Source organism: Hydra viridissima, unplaced genomic scaffold (genome assembly GCF_058129835.1).
Source record: "Hydra viridissima isolate aposymbiotic clone 2 unplaced genomic scaffold, HvirCarnegie_v1 scaffold_1, whole genome shotgun sequence".
In the NCBI taxonomy this organism is placed as follows: Eukaryota; Metazoa; Cnidaria; class Hydrozoa; order Anthoathecata; family Hydridae; genus Hydra; species Hydra viridissima.
Genome location: NW_028324300.1, coordinates 20,178,599 through 20,201,314, shown reverse-complemented (window position 1 = coordinate 20,201,314; position 22,716 = coordinate 20,178,599). Strand labels below are relative to the sequence as shown.

The following is a 22,716-nucleotide window of genomic DNA, read 5'->3' as shown; positions in this document are numbered from 1 at the left end:
TTACAAAATTTTACAATTTATCAAAGAATTTTAAATTTTTTCTATTAAAAGCAAAGTTCACGTAATAAGTGAACTATTATTTCGTAAAAAAATGTTGGGATGATTCATCACATTTATGATATCTAAGGCATGCTATCGGAAAAATCTGCCCACTTTTTACGGTGTGGTAAAGCTAGTTAACGGTCGTTTTTTGAAATTACTTTTTTGTGTGTGGTAGTGTTTGTATAATAGAACATTTTGGCAGAAAAAAATAATTAAAAATATTATTTAGTTTCAAAATGTCAACCGAGCAAACTAAACAAAGATTTTTCATTGTGGACAAACACTTAAAAAATCCAACTTTATCGAATAGAAATCATTAAAAATACCAAGAAGAGCTGTAGATACTGTTCTTAAACGGTTTACAGAACAGAAAACTATTTAGAGAAAACAAGGAAGTGGTCGAAAAAAACGCACAGCAAATCCTAGAGCTCTCGAACAGTTGGAGACTTCATTGGAAGAACATCCTGATTGGTCTTTTCAATTTTTTCAAGGTTTCCAATTTTTTTTTTACACAAATGGCGACAGAGACTTGGATATCAAAGTTATAAAGTAGTTAAAATGCCAAATCGAAACAATAAACAAAGTTCAACCGCAAAGAGTCGAGCTCGAAAGTTGTATGACAACTTGTTAACAAAACATAATGGATGCATTTTGATGGATGACGAAACTTATGTTAAAATGGATTTTAAACAAATTCCTGAACAGTGCTACTATGCTTCTAAAATAAGAGGAAATATGAGTGATAAATAAATGTATGTAATGACTGATAAATTTTCGAAAAAATTGATGATTTGGCAGGCACTTTGCTCTTGCGGCAAAAAATCGCCAATTCATGTTTGTTTGGGCACAATGAAATCTTCGGAATACGTGGAATGTTGTCTTTCTCGTATAAAACGACTAATTAAAGCTCATAGAAGTACTTCAGTATTGTTTTGGCCTGATTTAGCCACAATACATTACTCAAAAGATGCTCAAAAGTTTTACGATGATAATGGAGTGATGTTGGTTCCGAAAGAGATGAATCCTCCAAACTGTCCCGATTTACGTCCTCTTAAAAAATATTGGGCCATCATAAAAAATATTGGGCATAAAAGAAATTGAAATTGAGTGGAAAAACAGTAAAATCAGCTACAGATTTGAAGAAAAAATGGGATTACGCTGCTAAAACTTACAAAAATCACTCTGTCCAGAAACTTATGGGAGGCATCAAAAAGAAAGTTTGAAGTAAAACTTAATTTTATTTAGTTTTTTCTCTATTAATATGTAATCTTTACAGTCTTAATTTTTCAGAAATATATTGATTTAAATACATTTAAGCTTTCTTACATCCTTTTTTGATCAAGAAAGGTGGGCAGATTTTTCCAATAGCATGCCTTATATCACATGTGTATTTGTCTGTATTTCTAAAATTTTATATTCTTAAAGTAAAACTGACTTTTTCGTTTACATTTTCTTACATAATTAAGACAAATAAGCAACACAGTGCTACCAATTTTTCTTTGAGAGTTTTTTGAAAATGCACTTTTAAGAAGTTCATTGTAATTTAATATTTGAAATTGCAAAAGAGTTGGTGGCGTCATGTATCAGTCATGTTTTTTAATAAACATTTTAGAGAGGGACAATATGAGAAAGAAATAAACGAGTATATCAATAACAAGAAGCCATTTGTTGAACCAAACGTAACAACGATTTAAATTGATGTAAGAGATTTCAATAAAAATTAGAGAATCATTTTTTTTCGAAGTCAAAATAATAGTTTCAACCATTTTTTCAGAATTTCAACGAATTCGTACCTTTGCTTGATAAATCTGGATAAGGTCAACAATGTTATATCTAAAGTCATTTTTGTCAAGTTGAGCAGTTTTTTGGTTTTTAAAACAAAACTTTTTGTTTCAACTTTTAAATCTTAAACGTGTTTTTAACAGTTGCTTAAAATTTAATGAGTTCTTTTTAAGAAAACTTTTCTTAAATAAAATGAACCTACTTTTGATAAAGTTTTGAAAATAAGTAATTACGTCATTTCAAGCTAAGAAAGAGCAATTAAGTCTTTGTAAGTTGTTTGAAAAAACTTCAAAATTTTTAAGATAAATAAAATAACCTCATCCTATATCTACCATTCAACTGTTATTTTCAAAGTCTCATTCAAATTTTTGTGAAGACAACTATTTGTGAACATTGTTTCAGACAACAGGAAATACAACTATGACCTTGATCATTTTTTAAAAAGCTGAGAAGCAGGTAAGGCCTTTCCAACTACTTTGAGATACCTTAAAACATTGATCAATATTTCAAACAAAATTCACTCAAGTTTTCAAAACTAATTCAATTTAGTTGTTCAAATAAAAAGTATAATCTATTCTACTCTGCTTCAATGTTTTACTTATTATTCATTCAAAAAAAAACTTCTACTTGTCGTTTAAAATCACCAAAAAAGAAAATAAGCTCTAGAAGACCATCAGTGTAGTTTGAGAAAAAATCATTACGAGGAAAGCAACTTGAAAACATGAGTTTGGTGCCATTTTACTTGCTACCACTCAGCAAACAACAAAAGCGGTAATTTCTGAGGGCTGAGATGGTGTAAGGGTTTGGATAATAGGGGATATGTTTAATCTTTAGGGAATGTGTTTGGTTTGTTTGGTTGCGTTAGGGTGTTTGGGTGTTTATGATTGGGTTGTTGAGTTGCTCAAGTTCGTTAGTGTTTTTGTTTCAAAACTTTAGACATGGTTCTCTTAACAGCTATTTTTTGATTAGCGTTTGCCGTTGGTCTCGACTTGTATGTAAAAATTATAAAATAATTAAAAAGTTGTCGCGTGCCTTCCTAATTGAACTATTACCATTCATTAGTAACGTTATAATGGAATATCTGGTTGTTATTACAAAAACAGTCTTAACTTTTGATGGCGTAACTGATTTGTTTTGTTGCTACCTCTTGTTTTGTCTGTCTCGCACTTTTCTACATATGGACTGACCTAGTTACTTGTTTGAAGGATTTGGGTGACTTAGTTCTAGGGTCAATGATCCAAAAAAAAATTATATTCAAAAGTGTCACCAACCCTTTATATTAAGACATACGAGCTTTAAACTAATTCTTACTTTGAAAAAGAGGACTGATTCTAAATTCCATCCATCCAAGTTCTTGAGCTTTTTCATTGATGTCTTTTTTCAATTGTTTAAATGTTAAGAAAAACAGTCCAGAAAATAAAAATAAAGTAACTTTAATCTTGTATTTTTTCTTCTGTTTTATTTTGTAACCAATGATCTACACGGATACCTACGGTAATCAATCCAAGGTATCAAAGCAACTACAACTAGAAGTAGTTGCCAAGAAATACGGAAGGTAATCCATTCTTAACATAATTGATTTAACTCACGTAAAATAAAACTGGTCATCGACTGAATACACTAAGAAACCTCTCATATTTTCAATGAATCGATGAACTTAATTCATATATTTTATTAATCAATTTAAAAAAAAAAACACAAAAGTGTTACAAAAAATACTAATTTTTATATTTAATTTTTATACTTAAACATGTGGTATTTTAGGTCAATAAAATGCATCATCTTTTATACTAAATATATTATAAAATATATTATAAAGGTATAAGATACAATATAAAAGTTGATTTTGTATTCATCCTTCATCATTTTAAAGACTTCACTTTAAAAGACTCAAACTCAGAATTTGAGCCAGTGCCACATACAACGCCCTGAAACTAAATAAACATCTGCATTTTGTTTATTTATCTACATGTTACTTTTTTGTGATTTTTTAAAAGTGTTGACCTTTATTAACAACGGTTACGGAAGATGATAATTTACCAATTCAAAAGATTATAAATAACATACTGCGATTAAAACACTAAAAATACATATATACTCATTTTTTAAATCCCTATTTACACATTTTAAAAACCCTTAAATATAAATATAGTTGTATTTTACACTTCAACAAAAAACTTGCACAGATTTTAAGCATCGAAGAGAAGAAAACAACGAAAAATTTCTTTTTCCTTTTGTGAATTTCAAAATCCTCTTGAATTAAAAAAACAAACAGTAATTCGACAATATAGAATCACCATAAAATTGCAAACCAATAGCCTGTTGTGATTCATTTTTGTGAATCCAGTGAACTGAGCTTTTTAAACAAGCGTTTGAAAAATCAGGATTAAATAAGAATGAATTAGTTAGAAAAGAAAATGAAGCCTCTGTACTGTGGACCAAGATGCGCAGTTTTTATGCAAAAATTAATGACTCCTTCGTTTTTGAAGCTTTCTGCATGAACTTTTTATAAAAACTTTAGACAACATTTGGACTTAACAACATAATCACGCTTTAGAGTGTTAAGGATGCAATAGAACGTTACCTCTTGCAGCCGGGTACATTCAAAATAAATCTTTTGTTCACCACAGGTCCACTGTGTTCTGTAGTATTTTGAATAACTTTTTAAAAGTTTTTTGATATTCTTATTTCAGTTTATTATTAGTTTTTGACCCGCCAGTATATTTTTACTACTCGTTATTCTTCTTCATCACTGCAGCTCCACATTTTTTACAGTTTTCTACAATCGGTAAGCTGTCGGCAGTAGGATGTTGTTGTTGACTGATCTGCATAAGATTGCTCACTACCAGAGGAACTGCTTGCTACTGCTTATTCCATCATCTAGATGTTTTTGTCTTTGATTTTCTAATTATAAACGGCTTTTAATTTACTTTATCCGAGATTTATTTCATTTATAGTATCTTGCTTATGTTTTTTTATTTAGAAAATTTTAGCTTTCATAAAATTTTCATAAAACATAAAATAGAAATGAGAGCGTTTCTTGACCAATCAAATTAAAATTGATTTTCTTGACCAATCAAATTAAAATTGATTTGATACAATTTTTCAAGACATAGTTAACATAATTAACTGTAGTTACGTAGTGCGTGATAGAATATTTTTTTGAATGCTTATAAAATGTGTCACGTGACATTTAAAGAATTTTTTTTATTTATATTTTATATTTAGTTTTAAATTTAATGGAGCTGTTATAAACTAACAAAAATAATATAAATTTAATTACGCAGTTGATAGAAATAAAGCAATTAAATAGGTTAATTACTACATTGAACAACAAAGATAAGGAAGTAAAGTAATACATATCAGTCTCTACGTTTTGTGATACAAATGAACTCATCTTCAAGCGAACATTTTTTTGACAAGCATGCAAAACACACCCAGCTTTGACATCTAAAATTTTCACATGTAAACCATCGGTCATTTTCATTTGTTGCACTTTCGTTCCAACATTTTGGACGCTTCTTGCATTTTCTTTGTTTTGTTTGAATCTCCAATGTTTGTTGCGTGGATTGTCTCTCCAATGCCTAATTATTCTGTGTAGTGTTAAAATTAAGTCTTCTTTTTTTTGGGGTAAATTTAGACATTCTCTTTCAGGTCATGCTAGCTCTGGCATTTTTCGCTTCATAATGTTGACATCGTAATTATTCTTTTATACCACTCTCTAGAGCAATTCTGTTTCCTTGAACAGCAGCTTAAATTTGATCTACATTTGCTTTCGGATTTTATCACAATTACTGATTAAGACTAGTGTGAGTGTATAAGTTATTATTATCGACTCAGTAGATTTACGCAGTGGTGTTACAGCTGGTGGAAGTTGTAAACAAATTAAGCGGGTTTTTGTGGTTGAAATATTTCGGGTTTGTCAACTTTGTTTATTCTAGCGGAATTAAACACATGTTTTGAAATCCCGAAATAAGTTGCTCGTCAGTGTAATTTCTTGCTTTTTTGTTAGCAATTGTGTTCATCATTCTTTATTGACTGAGACAGAGTGAGTCATTTTTAAATTATTAATTTACGTGGGTGACTCATGTCTATATAAGGACTAGATGCTTAATAAAATTTGATTAATAAGTGTGAAATAATTATATAAACATTGAAAATAAATGAACAGTGTTTTCAATTCAGCAATAAATCTTTTTATTTCAGTTTTTCTTCATAACTTTCTTCCGAAACTTATAAATTCAGTTCTGAAAAAAGGATCCTCATCAGCAGAAATTTTACTACAAAATCACATTTTTATGTTGGGGAGTCGGAGAGTGACTAAAATTTAAAATAATTTATTCATAGTAACTCCTTTTAAGTCGTGTTAAATTTTAACTAAAAACCAAATAGTTTTATACGGTATGATAGAGCAAAAAATTCCATACAATAATGTGAAAAAAAAAAATTCAAAATGTTTTTCCCTTTTAAAAGAAAATTTCATAAAAACTAAAAATGCAAAAGTCGTTCAATTTTACTTGCATTTACTCTGCAATTTTTTTTTCTTTGAATCAAGAAAAAGTCTAAAACTTTAGGTGAAATCAAAAAAAATGTTTTTGATAATGCTTTAACTTAAAACTTTCTGTTTTGATTGAGAAAAACTTTGTTATGTAATTCAAACTCAGCAAGATTTTACATGCTTTAGCAAGTGAATTTTTACATCTGGCAAAAAGAATTGATGACAAGATAGTGCACGGAAAAGCTGGACCTCACTTGTGTCAGTTTTATAGAACGTTGATTTATAGAACGTCGTCAGTTTTATAGAACGAAAAGTTTGCTGATTATGTATTAAAAGTGTTTTAAAATTATTTGAATAGAAATAAATTTTCTTTGTGTTTAACTATAATTGATATCAAATGCTAGAATTTATTCTTTACGCTAATAGGGTTTACACCCAGGCTTGGACTGGGCCGCCGGGATACCGGGAGATTCCCGGTGGGCCGGTTGGCATAAAATATTATATTATATTTTTAGTTAGGCTACATTTTATTTTCCAAATAAAATGTAAATTAAAATTTAACTAAAAATATAATAACATTTTTTCTGGCCTCTAATTACATCTAATTAAAGGCCATCTTCCGGCTAATTATATAAATTTTGGCGGCCATCTTGAGCTGATCGAAAGTAGTATTATATTAATAATGAGTTTAAGCATGCGCGCGTTATCTTTAGGCGGTGTTAGTACAAGCGTTAGCAAGTGTGCTATGGAAATATTATCGATAAAGTAGAATTTGATTTATTATACGATATTAATAGATCTAAAAATTATAACCCTTATTGAAATTACAAACATTTTGAATTAGATGAGCTAGATAATGCTGAAGCGTGGTCAGAGTTTTGATTCCAAAAAGTAGATATTTATAGATTAAAAGAAGCTTTAGAAATTCCAGATATTATGAAGACATATAACCGTTTATCTGTGAGTAAAAATGCAGAGAGCTTCGACTCCACTTAAGTGTGTCAAACAAAAATTTGAGTTTTAAATTTAAAGAGTTAGAGCAAATCAACTACTTGAAAGTGCAAAAGATAAATTTCGTATCAGTGTTCACAACATGGTAATGGATCAAGTAATGAGTAGTTTAATCAGAGATTCTCAGAGCATAGCAGTCTATATGCTGATTAATCTTGTTTAGATCCAAGAAGTTTTGTAGAAATTTTGAAAAAAATGGCAAGTGGCGCATAGCAGCATCTGGTGGGTTTCTCAGAAAGTTTGATGCTAGTGTAACGAAAGATCAGCTTCAAACGGAATTATCGGACTTTGCAAGGAAATGGGAAAATTTCGAAATAACTCATGAAGATGAATATAATTTGATATTTGACACGGAAGTATCTGACTCTGTCTCGGACAACATGCAATAATAAAAATCCGAAGAATCTGAAACTGTCTTTACAATCCCAGAAGTGGAAAACAGCAACAGCCACAGAAATAAATGCAAATCTTGCAAAAAATGTATTGTTTGTTGTTACTTTGTCCTCCAGAAGTTTAACTTGCATAGTCTTGCGTATTCAAATTTGTTTCTGGCTTACAAATTTGTGCTGAAACTATCCTCGTCACAAGTTGCTTGTGAAAGGTCATTTTCGAAATTGAAATATATTTTGAACAGATTAAGAAATTTGATGAGCCAGTCAAGTTTACAGTCATTCATGCTGATGTCTTGTAAAAAAGACCTTCTTCCGAGAATTAATAACGATGCAATAATTGATGTCTTGGCATCGACTAGTCAAACAATGAAAAAGTTACTATACTAGTCAATACTGAGTAGCAATTATGTCTACTATTTTTAGACTCCAACTTACAGCAGTGTTTTAGAAATATTTATTTTTATCAATATTTAGGCTTAGAAGTTTAAATTTTTTTTTTAATTTTTTTAAATAATAATAAACAATAACGCGCCTAAAAATAAAAAGTCCTTTACTAATATAATATAGGTAAATTTAGAAAAATAAGGGCATTAATCATGGGCGGCGTGAAGGCTCTCAGCGCCCATATATATATATATATATATATATATATATATATATATATATATATATATATATATATATATATATATATATATATATATATATATATATATATATATATATATATATATATATATTATAAACCAATTGGTTTGTATTTATATATGTATATATATATATTAAATATATGCAACATACAATGAAGTGGGCCGCCGTGACCAAATTTCCCGGGCCGTTTTTTCAAGCCAGTCCAACCCTGTTTACACCTAAGTAAAGTTATTGTAATGATTTATAAGTGCTTCCCCTCATTTTAAACAAATATATTTGTTAGATAAATCATTTGTATATGAGAAAAAAAGAGCCAAGAAGCCTTCTTCTGAAATCAAAATTATCAGCTTTGTATAAAGTTTATTTTTGTATCAAATCGCGTAAGTGAACATTATTAATCCTGTTTGTAAGTTTATTTTAAATTGAATTTGATTTTAATTGGTGAAAATTTCAAAATGCTTTTTTTTAAAGTTGTGTTTCTTTAACTATTTAAATCTGAGAAGTTTGATTTTTTTTTTCTATTCCTACACCTATGTAATTAAACAAGGAGAGAGCAATTACGTGAGTGAAAATTGACGTTGTTACTTTGAAATATTTTTAATATCGTTTGCGGCGTTCTTTTTTGAATGTATTTGAGGTAATTTTGTCAAGTTCTAATTGAAAGCGAAACTCTAATGATAAAAAAGACTTACAATTGCAACGTTGTATTCTCTGCGAGTAAGCTACAATCTGTAATGCTCAGGTAGAACTTATATTGGTTAATCATTTTCTATAATGTTCCGATACAGAACAGTGTAAACTTGAAAAGCTAGTTAACATCAAATTATTTTTTTAATCACACAATATTTTTATATGATGCTTATATAATTAAAGATTCGAAATTTTAAAAATAACAAATTAAAAATAAATTTGCTTGCATAGTTTTTCAAAACTTTCTGTAAGGGATAGTGGTATGAGGTTTGCATATCAATAAAAACTTTCGCTTCAATCTGCCTATGAAGAATTAAGACTCCAGTATTTTAAACATGCTATTGTTTATGAAAAATGATGTTTTCGGATAACTTTTCAATACAGGCAAATTTAATGACTAACATGTACTAAAACGAAGTAAAAAATGATGCTCGGGTAGAAATATGATGTTTCTTTATTGTACTCATAAATTTGGAACAAAAATGACAGAAGAAAAATGCTGTCTCACTTCTCCTTTGTCCCACTTCTCACCACTCTCCCCTATATTTGAAATGTCTTTTTGTTAAAATTAATCAAATGAAAAGCCAGGTTTTCCAGCTTAAATTTCTGGGCCTGTCATTGAGGTGCAAGTGAGTAGCAGTGCAACTGTGCTTTTGAATCAACTTAGATCGTTTGCTTAAGTCTGAATTAATCAAGTATATATTTTAAAAAAGTTCTCGAGTAAAGACTAGGCTGGAGAAAGTACAGAAGATAAAACTAAAATCTTAAACTCATTGCATTGAAGATAACTTCAGCTACCAACAGAACAAAACCATGCAAATAAATAAATGTATTGAGTTTCAATTACTTATATTAAGTTTTTCTAATTGTTAATTTGTTTTTTTTAACATCTTTTTTTAAAAACCAAAAAAGAAAATGGAAATTATGTTTTGTTCTTCTTGTTCTTCTTCTTCTTCTTCTTCTTCTTCATCTTCTTCTTCTTCTTTTTCCTCTTCTTCTTCTTCTTCTTCTTCTTCTTCTTCTTCTTCTTCTTCTTATTATTATTATTATTATTATTATTATTATTATTATTATTATTATTATTATTATTATTATTATTACTTTTATTATTATTATTATTATTATTATTATTATTATTATTATTATTATTATTATTATTATTATTATTATTATTATTATTATTACTTTTATTATTATTATTATTATTATTATTATTATTATTATTATTATTATTATTATTATTACTTTTATTATTATTATTATTATCATCATCATCATCATCATCATCATCATCATCATCATCATCATCATCATCATCATCATCATCATCATCATCATCATCATTATTATTATTATCATTATTATTACATTATCTTAAAATATAAATCATGATGTATAAAAACCCATCAGCTTAGGAAATGAATAAATTTGTAACCAGCAATTGATGTGGCTATTCTAAACAACTTATATAATATTATATTAATATTTATCTAGCACTAATATCAAAGTATATTGTCATAATTTTTTTAATGTGTTTGTTCTAATTTGTATAATGCATATAGGGTTGAATGAAACTAAAATGAAAATGGCTTGTGGGTCAGAGCATTATATTTCAACCATTTTCAAGAAAACTTTGTGGGGTACCATCTCTGATTTTCCTGATTTTTATATATCATTATCTACATGATGTAAATAGGTTAAATGTCCAATTTCAGAGTTCCAAGTGCAACGGTTTAGAAATTATAGCCTTACACTCTCAGGTAGCCCCCCTTGGTTTCTCGAATGGTAAAAATAGACAACTTTAAGGCCTTATAACTTTTTTCTAACTTGACTAAAAAGTCCCATTTTTAGCCATTTGGGGATAGCTCATAAATTTTTCTAACACTTTGTATTGATCTGATATTAACAGCAAGTAAGGCCATTAGATCTAATTATATAAAAATGTAAACATCACAAACTTGTCATGTTCACATTAAAAATGGCAGCATTTTTTAATAAACCTATTTTTCAATTATCAGGGCTGAATAGCGTTATTGGAAACTAGCGCCCCTCCAACCTGCCTCCTGGCCCATGTGAGGGACTATATACTATATAAGTGGACTATATATTATTAGATAAAACTGATTTCTAAAATGTAACAAGCTGCTTATATTTTGCCCATTTGTTGCAGACAATTGTAGCTAATCAGAAAAGTAACATGTAAGGACTTGTTGATGAATAGAAAAATACTATGGTTAACTTCATTCTCCTTTTTTTAGCACTTTTCAGAATTTTTCCAAAGTTGAGGAGACTGTAGTTTTTTTCTAACATGATACAGCTAATGAAAATCACTATTTTTAAGACAAAAGTATCTAGAAAATAGTTCTAGAAAGAATGAGCCATTTGTTGTTAGAAAAAAGTTATGAGGCCTTAAAGTTGTCAATTTTTACCATTCAAGGAACCGAGGGGGGCTAACTGAGAGTGTAAGGCTATAATTTCTAAACCATTGCACTTGGAACTCTAAAACTGGACATTTAACCTATTTACATCATGTAGATAATGATATGTAAAATCAGAGATGGTGCCCCACAGGCCATTGGTTGAAATATAATGATTTGACTCTTGTATCAATGAAATATTTAAATTCTCTATAAAATTATTTAAATTCTCCGTAACAATATTTACAATAATTAATTATTCTAAGTAAATAGATACCTCGGGCATTTTTGACAAAGGATTTAGGAAAGAAATTGAAAATAAAGTTACAATAACAATTTAGAAGAATTTTCTTTCATTTTTGATAAATATAATTACTGGATAAATCATTTTGATTCAAGACAGAAAGCTACACAAAGTGTTCTTTTAAAGCCAAAGCTGGTATGCTAGTATGTAAATTCATATTACTTGAATATTATTTAAATGTTTCTGAGCATAAAAATACATAAGAATGACATTAATATTCAAATGCCACTTGTTCAAATTGATTATTTTGTTAAAATTATTTTAATTTTAAAACAACTTTATTAAAGCTTAAATAATTTGCATTCTATATATTTAATTTTAATTCATTTTGGAATACAGCACATTAAGCTAGAGCTTAATGTGCTGTATCAAAAATAAATGCTGTAAAAACAAATACAGAGCTGTATTTTTTTTTAGATTCTTTCAATTTCCTTGTTGTTTAATCACTTTGTTTTCTGTTCATGCATCTTTTATGCTTATGAATGACTATTACAGGTAGTTTCATTTCCCAAATGCAAAACAAAATGAAACTGAAAAGCAAGTTAATCTCAAAATTTTTTTTTGAATCATCTATAAAAAAATTTTTGAACTAAAAACATTAAAATTTTTCTTCGAATTGTTTTGAAACAACTTGACAATTTTATAAAAATTTTGCTTAAATGAAATTTTAAAGTTTAATATTCCATTTGTAGAACGTAATTTTTATTTAAATGAATCAGAAACCAGGTATTCTTGCTTAAGTTTGTGAGTATGAAAGTCAGTAGCAGTATAGTTGTTCTCCTAAATTAAGCTGTCTTCCTTCATTAGTTTTACACCTAGGAAATTGGGGGTGGGGGGGGGGTGGTAGAAAGACAACATAAAGACTGGAAAATCTGAATAAATGGCATTCCTGAAAACCTTAGAAAATTAAAAAAAAAAACAAATAAATTTGGGATACAACATAACTAATGTAATGTAAAAGAATCTTAAAGGAATCATTAGCGAGTGAAATAATGTAATCAAAACAGTTAAACAATTTAAAAATGGCGTCTATATACCTTTTGTTGGATTAATGAAAAATTAGCGAGCAAGAAGAATAAATAATTTTGGTGGTGGAAAAGATTTTCATGGAATTAGTTTAAGTAATTTTTTTCTCAAAAAAAAAGTAAGCAACATTTTTATTTAATGTAAACATAATGTAAGAGGTGAAAAACAAATATAAAAAGAAATGTTAACTCAAAATCAATTACATTTCACAAACTACATAAAACTTTACTTTAAATAAAGTAAAAAATTATGATAATAAATTAGCTATTAATTTTTGTCTTCCTTTCTTTTTTTTTTTTTTTATTGAATTAGTTTTTTTCTCTATAAAATTTCAGAATTATTTTTTGAATAATTGTATTCTTTAAACAATAAAAATTTCAAAAACAACTTATTTAATTTACTAAGTGTAATAAACAAATAAAATTATTGTATATTACTTTCAAGTTTTATTTGTTTTCTATTCTGATCATTTTTTAGTGGTTAAGAAAAGTATTTCTCTTTTGCTTGGTTCGTACTTAATTTCAGTAATGATAAGTTCATAATTCTTTTAAACTTCAACTTGAAAAATTTCTACAAGAATTTTTTCAGCAACATTACAATAGACAATTACTACAGCAAATGTTTTTTGAAAAAATAATTCAATTTTTTTCATAGAATTAAAAAATATTTAACTGTTATATTTTTCTTTTTCATTATTTAATTTGTTTTCTATGTTTATTAATGTATCTATGATTATAACACAAATAATAAGATAATAAGAGATTTAATTAAGCTTAAAATTTTACTCTTTTGTGCTTAATTTATATTAAAGTATAACACAAATAAGAGATTTAATTATTCAAGCTTATAATTTTATTAAAAATTGATTTTACATTGATGTAAAAGCTTATCATTTTACTTAATTCCCAGTCCTCAACCTTTTTGTCAATCTTTTAGAATTTTATATTTAACGTTTAATGCTGTGGCAGATTTTTATTGATGATGTATTAAGTTTTTTTAACAATTATATTTCCATTATTTTGATTTGCTGGTTGCAGTAGAATTTATTGTAGAATTAAATGTCTTAGGACTGCTGTATTATAGTTTATTGGTAAGTTTATAAATTATATTATTAATAAGAAAATATATAGTACTTTTTAAAGGTTGGGGGGACATATTTTATTGAAAAAACTCAAAGCTTGAAGAAATTTGGTTGCAAAACGTTTTAAAATTGGAACATAAAAAAACATTTTGTTTTACACTTAGGTACAAAATCTTTGGATTGAAAGGGATGTAGTATGTGCTGATCTGTATTTTTTTAAGTACATTTTCTCTGTAATATTTTTGAATAAACTTTTAAATTCTTTTTTCTGGTATTAATAAAATTCTTAGACATCTCTTTTGGTGTTTTAGTGTCTGTGTGAGTTTAAAATTCTTATTTATTTGAAAGGAGTTGGTTTTCAAACAAAATGGTAGCACTTTCTGTATCAAAGTTTTTCGATTATAACGATTTTTTGTGATTTTGATTTTTCGATATTTGGTTGGAATTCAATGTATGTTGCCATAATTAAGTAGTTCTAAACAGATTGAAAACGATTTATTTCATTCATTTTGTATGAAATAAATATTTTTTTTGGTCTCTTGCCTTCCAAAAAAAAATTAAAGTAAAAAATCAGTTAAAGGATTAAATAATAAAACCATTATTATTTCCATGGCAAGTTTTATTTTATAACATGTTGAAAAAACGAATTTACATTAAGTTATTATTTGATTTCTTATCATTATATTGTATAACTAATTTTCTTATAAATTAAATTTTAATTACTAAAAAAAAGTATTTTGACATAAAGTTTGAAAATAAGTAATAAGTTTGTAAAGGCAGCTTTTCTTGTTCCTCTCCTAAGGACTTCTTGTCTGATGAACTGACCTCTGATATCTTCCTTAAGATATTTCTTTTCATTTAATACATTATTTTGACACAAAACGTCAAATTAAATGCAAAGTAATAAAGTTAAAATTATGTTAATATCTTTCTTCTTTAGATGAAGATCAAAAGATGATCATAAAATGGTTCTTTGAAGTGCAGGCGTCGATAAATTAGGACTTGAAAAGATCAATCGATGAGTGATTGATCTTTTCATGTCCTAAGTAATCGACAAACGATTAAGATACGCGATGGAAAAACTGCTCGTGAAGCCTCACGTGAGAAATATTTCACGGAAAAGTTTATAGACGAAGGGATTCAAGTTGGATGAACTGATTGTTCATAAACATATTTTGTCGGAGGGAGAAAAAAAATTTTCTTGTTAAATGTTCGACTAACGTTGGTTGTATATTCTTAAGTAACCTATTGCAGATCGATAGATGGAGTCTTAATCATATGATTGAAGATATGTGGATAAACATCAGAAATACTTTTGTATCAAAGAATGTGTTCGAAGGTTTGCTTTCTATGTTTTTACTCGCTGAACAATGTTAAATAAATATGTAAAATATAGAAATAATACAAAAAATGTTCATGAAATATTTAGTAATTTTAAAAAGAAAAGACTTTTGAAAAATTTTCTTCTAAAATATGAAGCCTTTAAAAAGTTCTTACTAAAGGTTTATCAAAATTTTAATTAGAAAATAAAAAATAATGTTAGTTCTCCAAGTCGTCAATGGTTACAGTTTTGAACAAAATTTTGTACTTTTAAATTTTTCTTTTGACGTCGGTGAAATTTGTAAAAAAAACAAAATTAAAATTTGAACTCTAAAAATCTTAAAATTCCAGTGAAGTTCCTGCGATTTTTTGAAAGCTTTGATTGGTTGACTTTTTTTTTCTCTCGAAAGAAAATCGAAAGTTTTACATTTTGTTTTTGTGAAAAAATGTTGCATTTTATAAAAAATATGTTATTATTTCGAAAACCTAACTGTTTATCTTAAATAAAGTTATTCAAACCTCAAGATTCGCTGGTTGAAAGATAAAAGTAAGTACTGATTTTTTTACTTGGAGTAAACAAGAATTTATATATAAGTCTGGAAAAAAACCCGGAAAAATTTACTTCTTGTCTAAACACGATTAGAGAAACAAATTTTTCATAACAGAAAAAATTTAAAAATGATGAATGCTTAGCATCAGATTAACACAAAATAGGGTCAGAAGTCCAAATATTTAGAAAACGAATAACCGCAGTTGCTCATCCTTTTCTACCCCCTTTCAGTTAAGTGCAAACTTTCAGCTTTTTTGGTCCAAAGATTGCAATTTTTCAAAGCATGGGTATGCCGATTTTTATCTTATTTTCATGGGTTAAATATAATTAAAAGAAACAACGTTTTATCTTTAAAAAAAGTAGAGTAAATAGAATCTTTCTTTAAATCATAAATTTTTTGAACCTTTTTTTCAGGTTTACGATAACGGCTTATCTTTTGTTCTCTTTCTTTGCTGACTACCAATAAAATGTTCTGATTTTGCTTCTCATTGTCGAAGTTGAGAACAAAGTTTTAATCAAACTCTTAATAATGACTTAGAATTTGCTTTCAGATGAAGATCACTTATTGATAGCATCACAATCTTAGGAGAAAAATACCATGAGTATTTGCTCTTTTTTTTTTGAAGTTACCATCTTCATAATTCCATTCTATTCGAACTGTTTTTGCAAATATGAATGCATTTGAACAATTGAGAACGGCATGCTTTGTTTCGCTGGATTTTTTTTGTTTAGACTTTTGGGCGCTGTTTTTAAAGCGTCAACAAAATTTACATCTTTATCTTGCTCAAACCCTCAAGTTTATTGTTAAAGTTTTCATCTCCAAGTGAAGGTAGTTATGCAAACCCAATGACCTGTTTTCAATCTGAATAAGTCTCGAGGTAATAATTTTCATTTTTTTGTTCTTGTGAGGGCGGTGGATTTTCTTTATGATTTTATTATATTTCTGCTCGATATTTAATTTAATTTTAATGCTTAACGTTTAACGTTTTTTTATTTAGTTTAGCTGATGAAGGTGAGGGTGGTGAGGGGAAGGGGAAGGTTTGGGTTAAGGTTTGTTTGGATTAGGTATATGGAGGTTGGGAACTAGGTTGATGGTCTGGGAAGTACTTGGTTAGGTAAGGGCGAGGTTTGAGAATAGTTTGGTAAGGAATGGGCAAGGTCTAATCGAAAAGGCTTAACTTACATTCGCCGTCCTCAGTATATTCTATACTACAAAACTCAACAAATGTTCTATTGATGTGTAACGGTAAGCATACTTATATTTGTGTGACGTAAATCTAGTGGCGCAGATATGCTAAGGTGAGCAGTAAAGCATCAAACTTTTCAATAACAATATTTTACGCATATAGTAATATCAACAATAATATTAATAATCAACTTTCCTCATAAAGTTCTCTTTAAAATTCTCTTTTAAATCTCTTCTTCAAAAACTCTTTCTCTTCTTCCAAAGACTTCACTTAAAAACTCTAATTCTTCTTCTCTTAACTCTCCCAATAAAAGCTCTCTTTAAAAACTGTCTTCCCAAAAAAAACACACACTCTCTCTCTGCCAGATTCTTTCTTTTTTTTTTTTGAGCTTTTATAGTTCATTAGTTTACTTGACAGGTAAATAGGTCTCTGTATGTACGTCTTTTCTTAATGGTTATTTTTTTATTTTTTGCTTCATTAGTTTTCTCGTGTTTTATTTATACGACATGATGAATAAGTCTCTGTATGTACGTCTTTTCTTGGTTGACTCACTCTTTTCTTCCTTCCAATGTTATTAGCTTGAGTCGGGTAAAACTTAAAGATAATGTTTTTCAATTTTATCATTTTCCCTCCTCACATTCTACTAATTAAAAGATATTTTTTTGACAAAATTAAAATGCAGTTAAATGCATAGAAAAATTTATTATAAAAAACAATTATTTCTCGCATTTTATTGACGACTTTCATACAATATCAGCAGTTATTACAAATTGCCATCACGTGACATTTGATTCTTTTTTACTCTCCGTAAGCTGACCTTTTTATCCTTTTTTTTAATGAAAATTTCATTTTCAAACACATAAATGTTGTTCAAAGTTCGTTATGAATTTCTTGTCGCAAAAACAAGTCAATGTTACTGTTATGAAGTTCATATTACAGAAACACGTCATTGTTGTCGATATGAACTTATTTTCAAAATGTCCTTTTTTTAATGATACTACGATGGTTGAAAATCTTTGAAACGAAGAAAAACTAATCTCACTTGCATCAGATATTTTAAGAAAAACATTTTTATTTGTTTGTAATTTTAAAAAGTAATAGTACAGTTGGTCAAATACAACCATTCCAACCCAAGACCTTAAAACATACTTTTGATCTTTTCTAGTGCGAATGACAACACAGTTGGTCAAAAAGGAGATTTCCAACTTAAAACCTAAAAATATATTTTTGATCATTTTTAGTGCGAACTGTTGTTGAAAATAACGAAAAGCTTAATTAAGCTGATCCAAGAAAACCAACAATGTGGTTGAGTGATTGAGTTTAAGACCTATATGAGGATGAAAGTACTCCCAGTCCAAAGACGCAAGTTTCAAAATTTAATTACACGGACAACGGAAAATAAAGTCACAACAAAAATGCCACTTAAAAAGTATAAAAGAAATAAAAAGATTTACTGAGTGGAATCAAAGTAAAAAACAAAGTCAGGAAAAAGAAACAAAATGCTCTTTTTTTTCTGCAAACCATAAAAAATTTAAGCCATTTAACCATAGAAAAACATGAAAAGTTGAGAGATGTTAAAAATTAGTCAAGTACTTCAGTAAACTTAATTAAATGAAACTTTGACCGGACTTAGTCTAAAAAAAATTCAAGTTTGCGATTAATTTCGAGAAATTCGCGATAAATTTCAATAAGTTCGGAAACGAGAAAACTTTTTTTCTTGTTCTCGAGGTTTATCGAAAAGTCGGAACTAAAAACTTAAGGAGGTCATGAGAACATTTTCAACAAATATGTAGAAAAGTTTAAACTCACTGAGAAACTTGGGATATTGTAGCATCATTGAACAATTGAGCATTGACGTTATTTAATTTAGAATCCCACCAAAATAATGAAAAGTTTCAATATCTGGGAGCAATATATCATATATCTTTATCATACAGTATTATATCAAATATCTGGGAGCAATGTACATGGAAGAAATGATGAGCATATGCAGCGGGTTTTTTTCAAAGTTGTAACTTTTTTTACTTCTCTTATATTTAAACAAGTTAATTTTTTTTTTTTTTAAGCATTTAAATTTATTTATAAAATATTATAAAACTATTCAGGCAATACCTAAAAAATTTCAGTTCATTAAATCTTTTAAAATGATTCAAAAAAAATATTTGGTTGGTTATATAATTTAATGTAAATTATATAATCAATTGACTTTCAATACCACGTGATTAAGCATATATATTTTCTGCAATGGTCTCTTTCAACTCTTTCAAATTAAATAATTAACAGCTGTTTGCTATTATTGTCAAGTAAATTTATCAGTAAATTTAAGTTTTTTTTGAGGATGAGATTCTTAGGCGGATACTAATGTAACACATTTTTGAATGGTCAGTTAAAGTCTGCATGAATTTTAGGTTTGTCAGAACAAAATGTGTCATTAGACATTCTTCATACGTGAGAGATTTTAAGTGTTATGAAGATAAAAAAAATGTGTCATTAGTCATTCTTCATACGTGAGAGATTTTAAGTGTTATGAAGATAAAAAAAATGTTTCATTAGACATTCTTCATACGTGAGAGATTTTAAGTGTTATGAAGATAAAAAAAATGTGTCATTAGACATTCTTCATACGTGAGAGATTTTAAGTGTTATGAAGATAAAAAAAATGTGTCATTAGACATTCTTCATACGTGAGAGATTTTAAGTGTTATGAAGATAAAAAAAATGTGTCATTAGACATTCTTCATACGTGAGAGATTTTAAGTGTTATGAAGATAAAAAAAATGTGTCATTAGACATTCTTCATACGTGAGAGATTTTAAGTGTTAAGAAGATAAAAAAAATGTGTCATTAGACATTCTTCATACGTGAGAGATTTTAAATGTTATGAAGATAAAAAAACACCGCATATTGTTTTTATTTTTTATTTTTACATTTAAAACTTTGCAATTTTTTTTTTTGAAGTATGGTTTGTAATGCAGAAACTTAGTGTGGAATATAATTTATAAAATATAAAGTTTTTTGTATATTATTTTTGTATTTTAAAAGTTCTTTTTTTTAATGAACTTCTCATACAATCGTTGCTTTTTTTTCGAAGATTTTATGATTCCGGGTGTTATCCAGGGATTTTGTTGAGTTTTTGTTTTAATAAATTTAGTTGTTATTGGGAATGCTTTATTGTAGTGACATTCAAATATATGATAAAATTTATCATAAGCTTCATAAGTATTTTTTGTTTTTTCAAAACAGGTTCCCAGTTTGTTGTTGATAAAAGACTAAAAAAAGTCGCAAGAGAAGCGTCTTTAATAACTCGTTTTTTAGTTTTTACCTTTTTAGGAAGTTGATTTAGCGATTTTTGTGCTGTTGTAAAAACCGGAAAATGATCAGATATATCTTTAATAAATATTCCTGTTTTAATTTTTATGCTTTTATTAATTATAAATTGATCAATTAAAGTAGCAGTATTTTTTGTAATTCGAATCCATTTTAAAACATAATATCAAAAAAAGTTCTGACGTCTTTGTTTTTGTTGTATTCAAGCAAATCTAAATTCAGATCGCCTACGAAGTAAACGCATTTGCCACACAATTCTTCGCTTTAATTAAGCTTTCAATTTGTTGTATTAAAATACTAAAGCTCATTTACTGAACAAAAGAGCGCCCTTTAACACTAACGTACCTTTGATAACTTTGAACATTATGATTTTATTATGAATCGAACCAAAAAATTATCTGGTGCTGAATTTAAGAAGAAAAGAAAACAGCGCCAAGAGAGTGACGAGAAACTACGAAACTGTTTCAAAAAGTGGTTGGTAACAAACTCAGTGGAAAAACAAATTATTTCGGAGGATACTTGCATTGAAGTTAATGACAAATTAACAGATCCTATAATTGACTTAAGTTCAGATCATCATTTGGAATTAATTGAAGAGGAGATTTTCATAAGCAAAGGTCAAGAAGAATTTTGCACAACTGATTCAGAACCAATAAGGGAAGATGGAAATTCCCAGCTTTCAGGCCCAGCTGAAATGGACGAGGATGAACTTCATTCAGAAATCTCAGAAATTCCAGTGGCCTCGGAAAAAAATTTTCAACACAGGGATCCAGCAACATGGCCTAAAATAAAGGACAAAATAAGATGCTTTTTGATTGAGCATGGGCCAGAGCAAGACAGAAGAGAGTTTTTCCCAAACACGCTGTGTGATTTTGACAACAGAATGCGACACTTCAGCTCAAAATGGTATGAAAAAATTCATCCCAATGGTGAAAAGTTTGTTCGCACTTGGCTGCAGTACAGCAACAAAAAAGATTAAGCTGATAATGGATCCAATATGTCTGGAAAATACAATGGCATCAAAGCTCACATCCATTCTCTTAATGAGTCAGCAAGATTTGTTCCATGTGCAGCTCACACTTTAAATCTTGTTGGTGTTCATGCTGCTGAGGTTTCCCCACTCATGATTACGTTTTTTGGAAAGGTTCAAGCCATCTTTAACTTTTTTTCAAGCTCCACGTCAAGATGGGAAAAACTGATGAAAACGTTGACCATTTCATTAAAGGGAAACAGTGACACAAGATGGTCTGCCAAAAAAGAAGCAATCACACCATTGCACAGACAAATCAAAGACGTTCTTCAAGTTTTGGAATCCATTATCCACAATCCCATGACAAATGCTGTCACAGTTAGCAGTGCAAAAGAACTTCTCATTCAAATTGATTTCAGTTTTTTGTGTTTGTTGGATTTCTGGAGTCAAATTCATTCTCTAATTGACCGGGAAAACAAACTGCTTCAGTCAAAAACCATTTCAATTGACATTGCTGCAAAAAAAATGAAAGGATTGAAGGCTTCCATTCAGAATCTTCGAGTTGTTGGAGTGGACAACATTATCAAAGATGCCACAGAAAAAGCTAACCAGAGCGGAATTGATGGTGGCTTTCCAATCAAGAGGAAGCGCAAAGTGAAGCGGATGGCACTTTATGAAGCTGAAGATGACTCTCACCTTCTCACAGCAAAAACAGAATTCGGATCTCAGTGCAACCTTGTGTTTGACAGCATTATTACACAAATTGAGTGGCGGTTTAAGGCTATGTCTGCTGTATCCTCTGATTTTGACTTCCTCAGTGGGCATTCACTCTCTAAAAGTTCAGTGGATGAACTCAAGAAAAAAGCTGCAAATTTATCTCAAATTTACAAGGCAGATTTAGACTCTTCCGATTTCCAGTCAGAAATGGCAAGCTTTAAATATCAAGCTGCCGCAATGATGGACAACTTTGAAAAATCTTCCCCGATCGACATTTTGCAGCTCATTCATAAATATTCTTTGACCGATGCTTATCCCAACACGGCAATTGCTATTCGCATCTTCCTCACCATACCAGTCACAGTTGCTACGTGTGAGAGAAGTTTCAGTAAACTTAAGCTCATAAAAAACTATGAGGTCAAAAATGGGCCAAGAACGTTTGTCTAGTTTGGCTATAATTTCAATTGAAAATGAAGTGGCAAACAACATTGATTTTGATGATGTCATTAGTGAATTTGCCTCAAGAAAAGCCAAAAAAGTGACATTGAACTAAATTTTTTGCAACCTTAATGACAAATTTTACTTATAACTTGATGTGATAAATTTTGTGATCAATAAATCATTTTTTTTGTTGAATTTTCTCCTTTTTTTTTTTTTTTTGGGGGGGGGGGGGGGGAGGGCGCAATTTTCTTTTCTTGCCCGAAGCGCAAAAATGGCTCGGTACGGCCCGGGTTGGGGTGAAATGGGACAA

The 22,716-nt window shown here is 28.8% G+C and overlaps 3 protein-coding genes and 1 long non-coding RNA gene across 4 annotated transcripts in view; 2 read left to right on the top strand and 2 right to left on the bottom strand.

Annotated features, from left to right (window-relative positions):
* LOC145200984 (NACHT, LRR and PYD domains-containing protein 3-like) overlaps nucleotides 1-22,716 on the bottom strand; it is a 72,566-nt gene that overhangs the window by 111 nt on the left and 49,739 nt on the right. The gene's annotated exons all lie outside the window — the stretch shown is intronic.
* Nucleotides 1-22,716, bottom strand: part of LOC149893804 (NACHT, LRR and PYD domains-containing protein 3-like) — a 112,460-nt gene that overhangs the window by 40,633 nt on the left and 49,111 nt on the right. The gene's annotated exons all lie outside the window — the stretch shown is intronic.
* On the top strand, nucleotides 8,584-17,409 carry LOC149893809 (uncharacterized). Its single transcript, XR_016449239.1, has 3 exons — nucleotides 8,584-9,118; nucleotides 14,059-14,114; nucleotides 14,835-17,409. It is a non-coding gene; the product is annotated as an uncharacterized LOC149893809 (long non-coding RNA).
* LOC149893808 (zinc finger MYM-type protein 5-like) lies at nucleotides 20,588-21,257 on the top strand. The gene has a single exon (XM_090067360.1). It carries the CDS (start codon nucleotides 20,655-20,657, stop codon nucleotides 21,255-21,257), a length of 603 nt encoding a protein of 200 aa, XP_089923486.1. The 5' UTR covers nucleotides 20,588-20,654.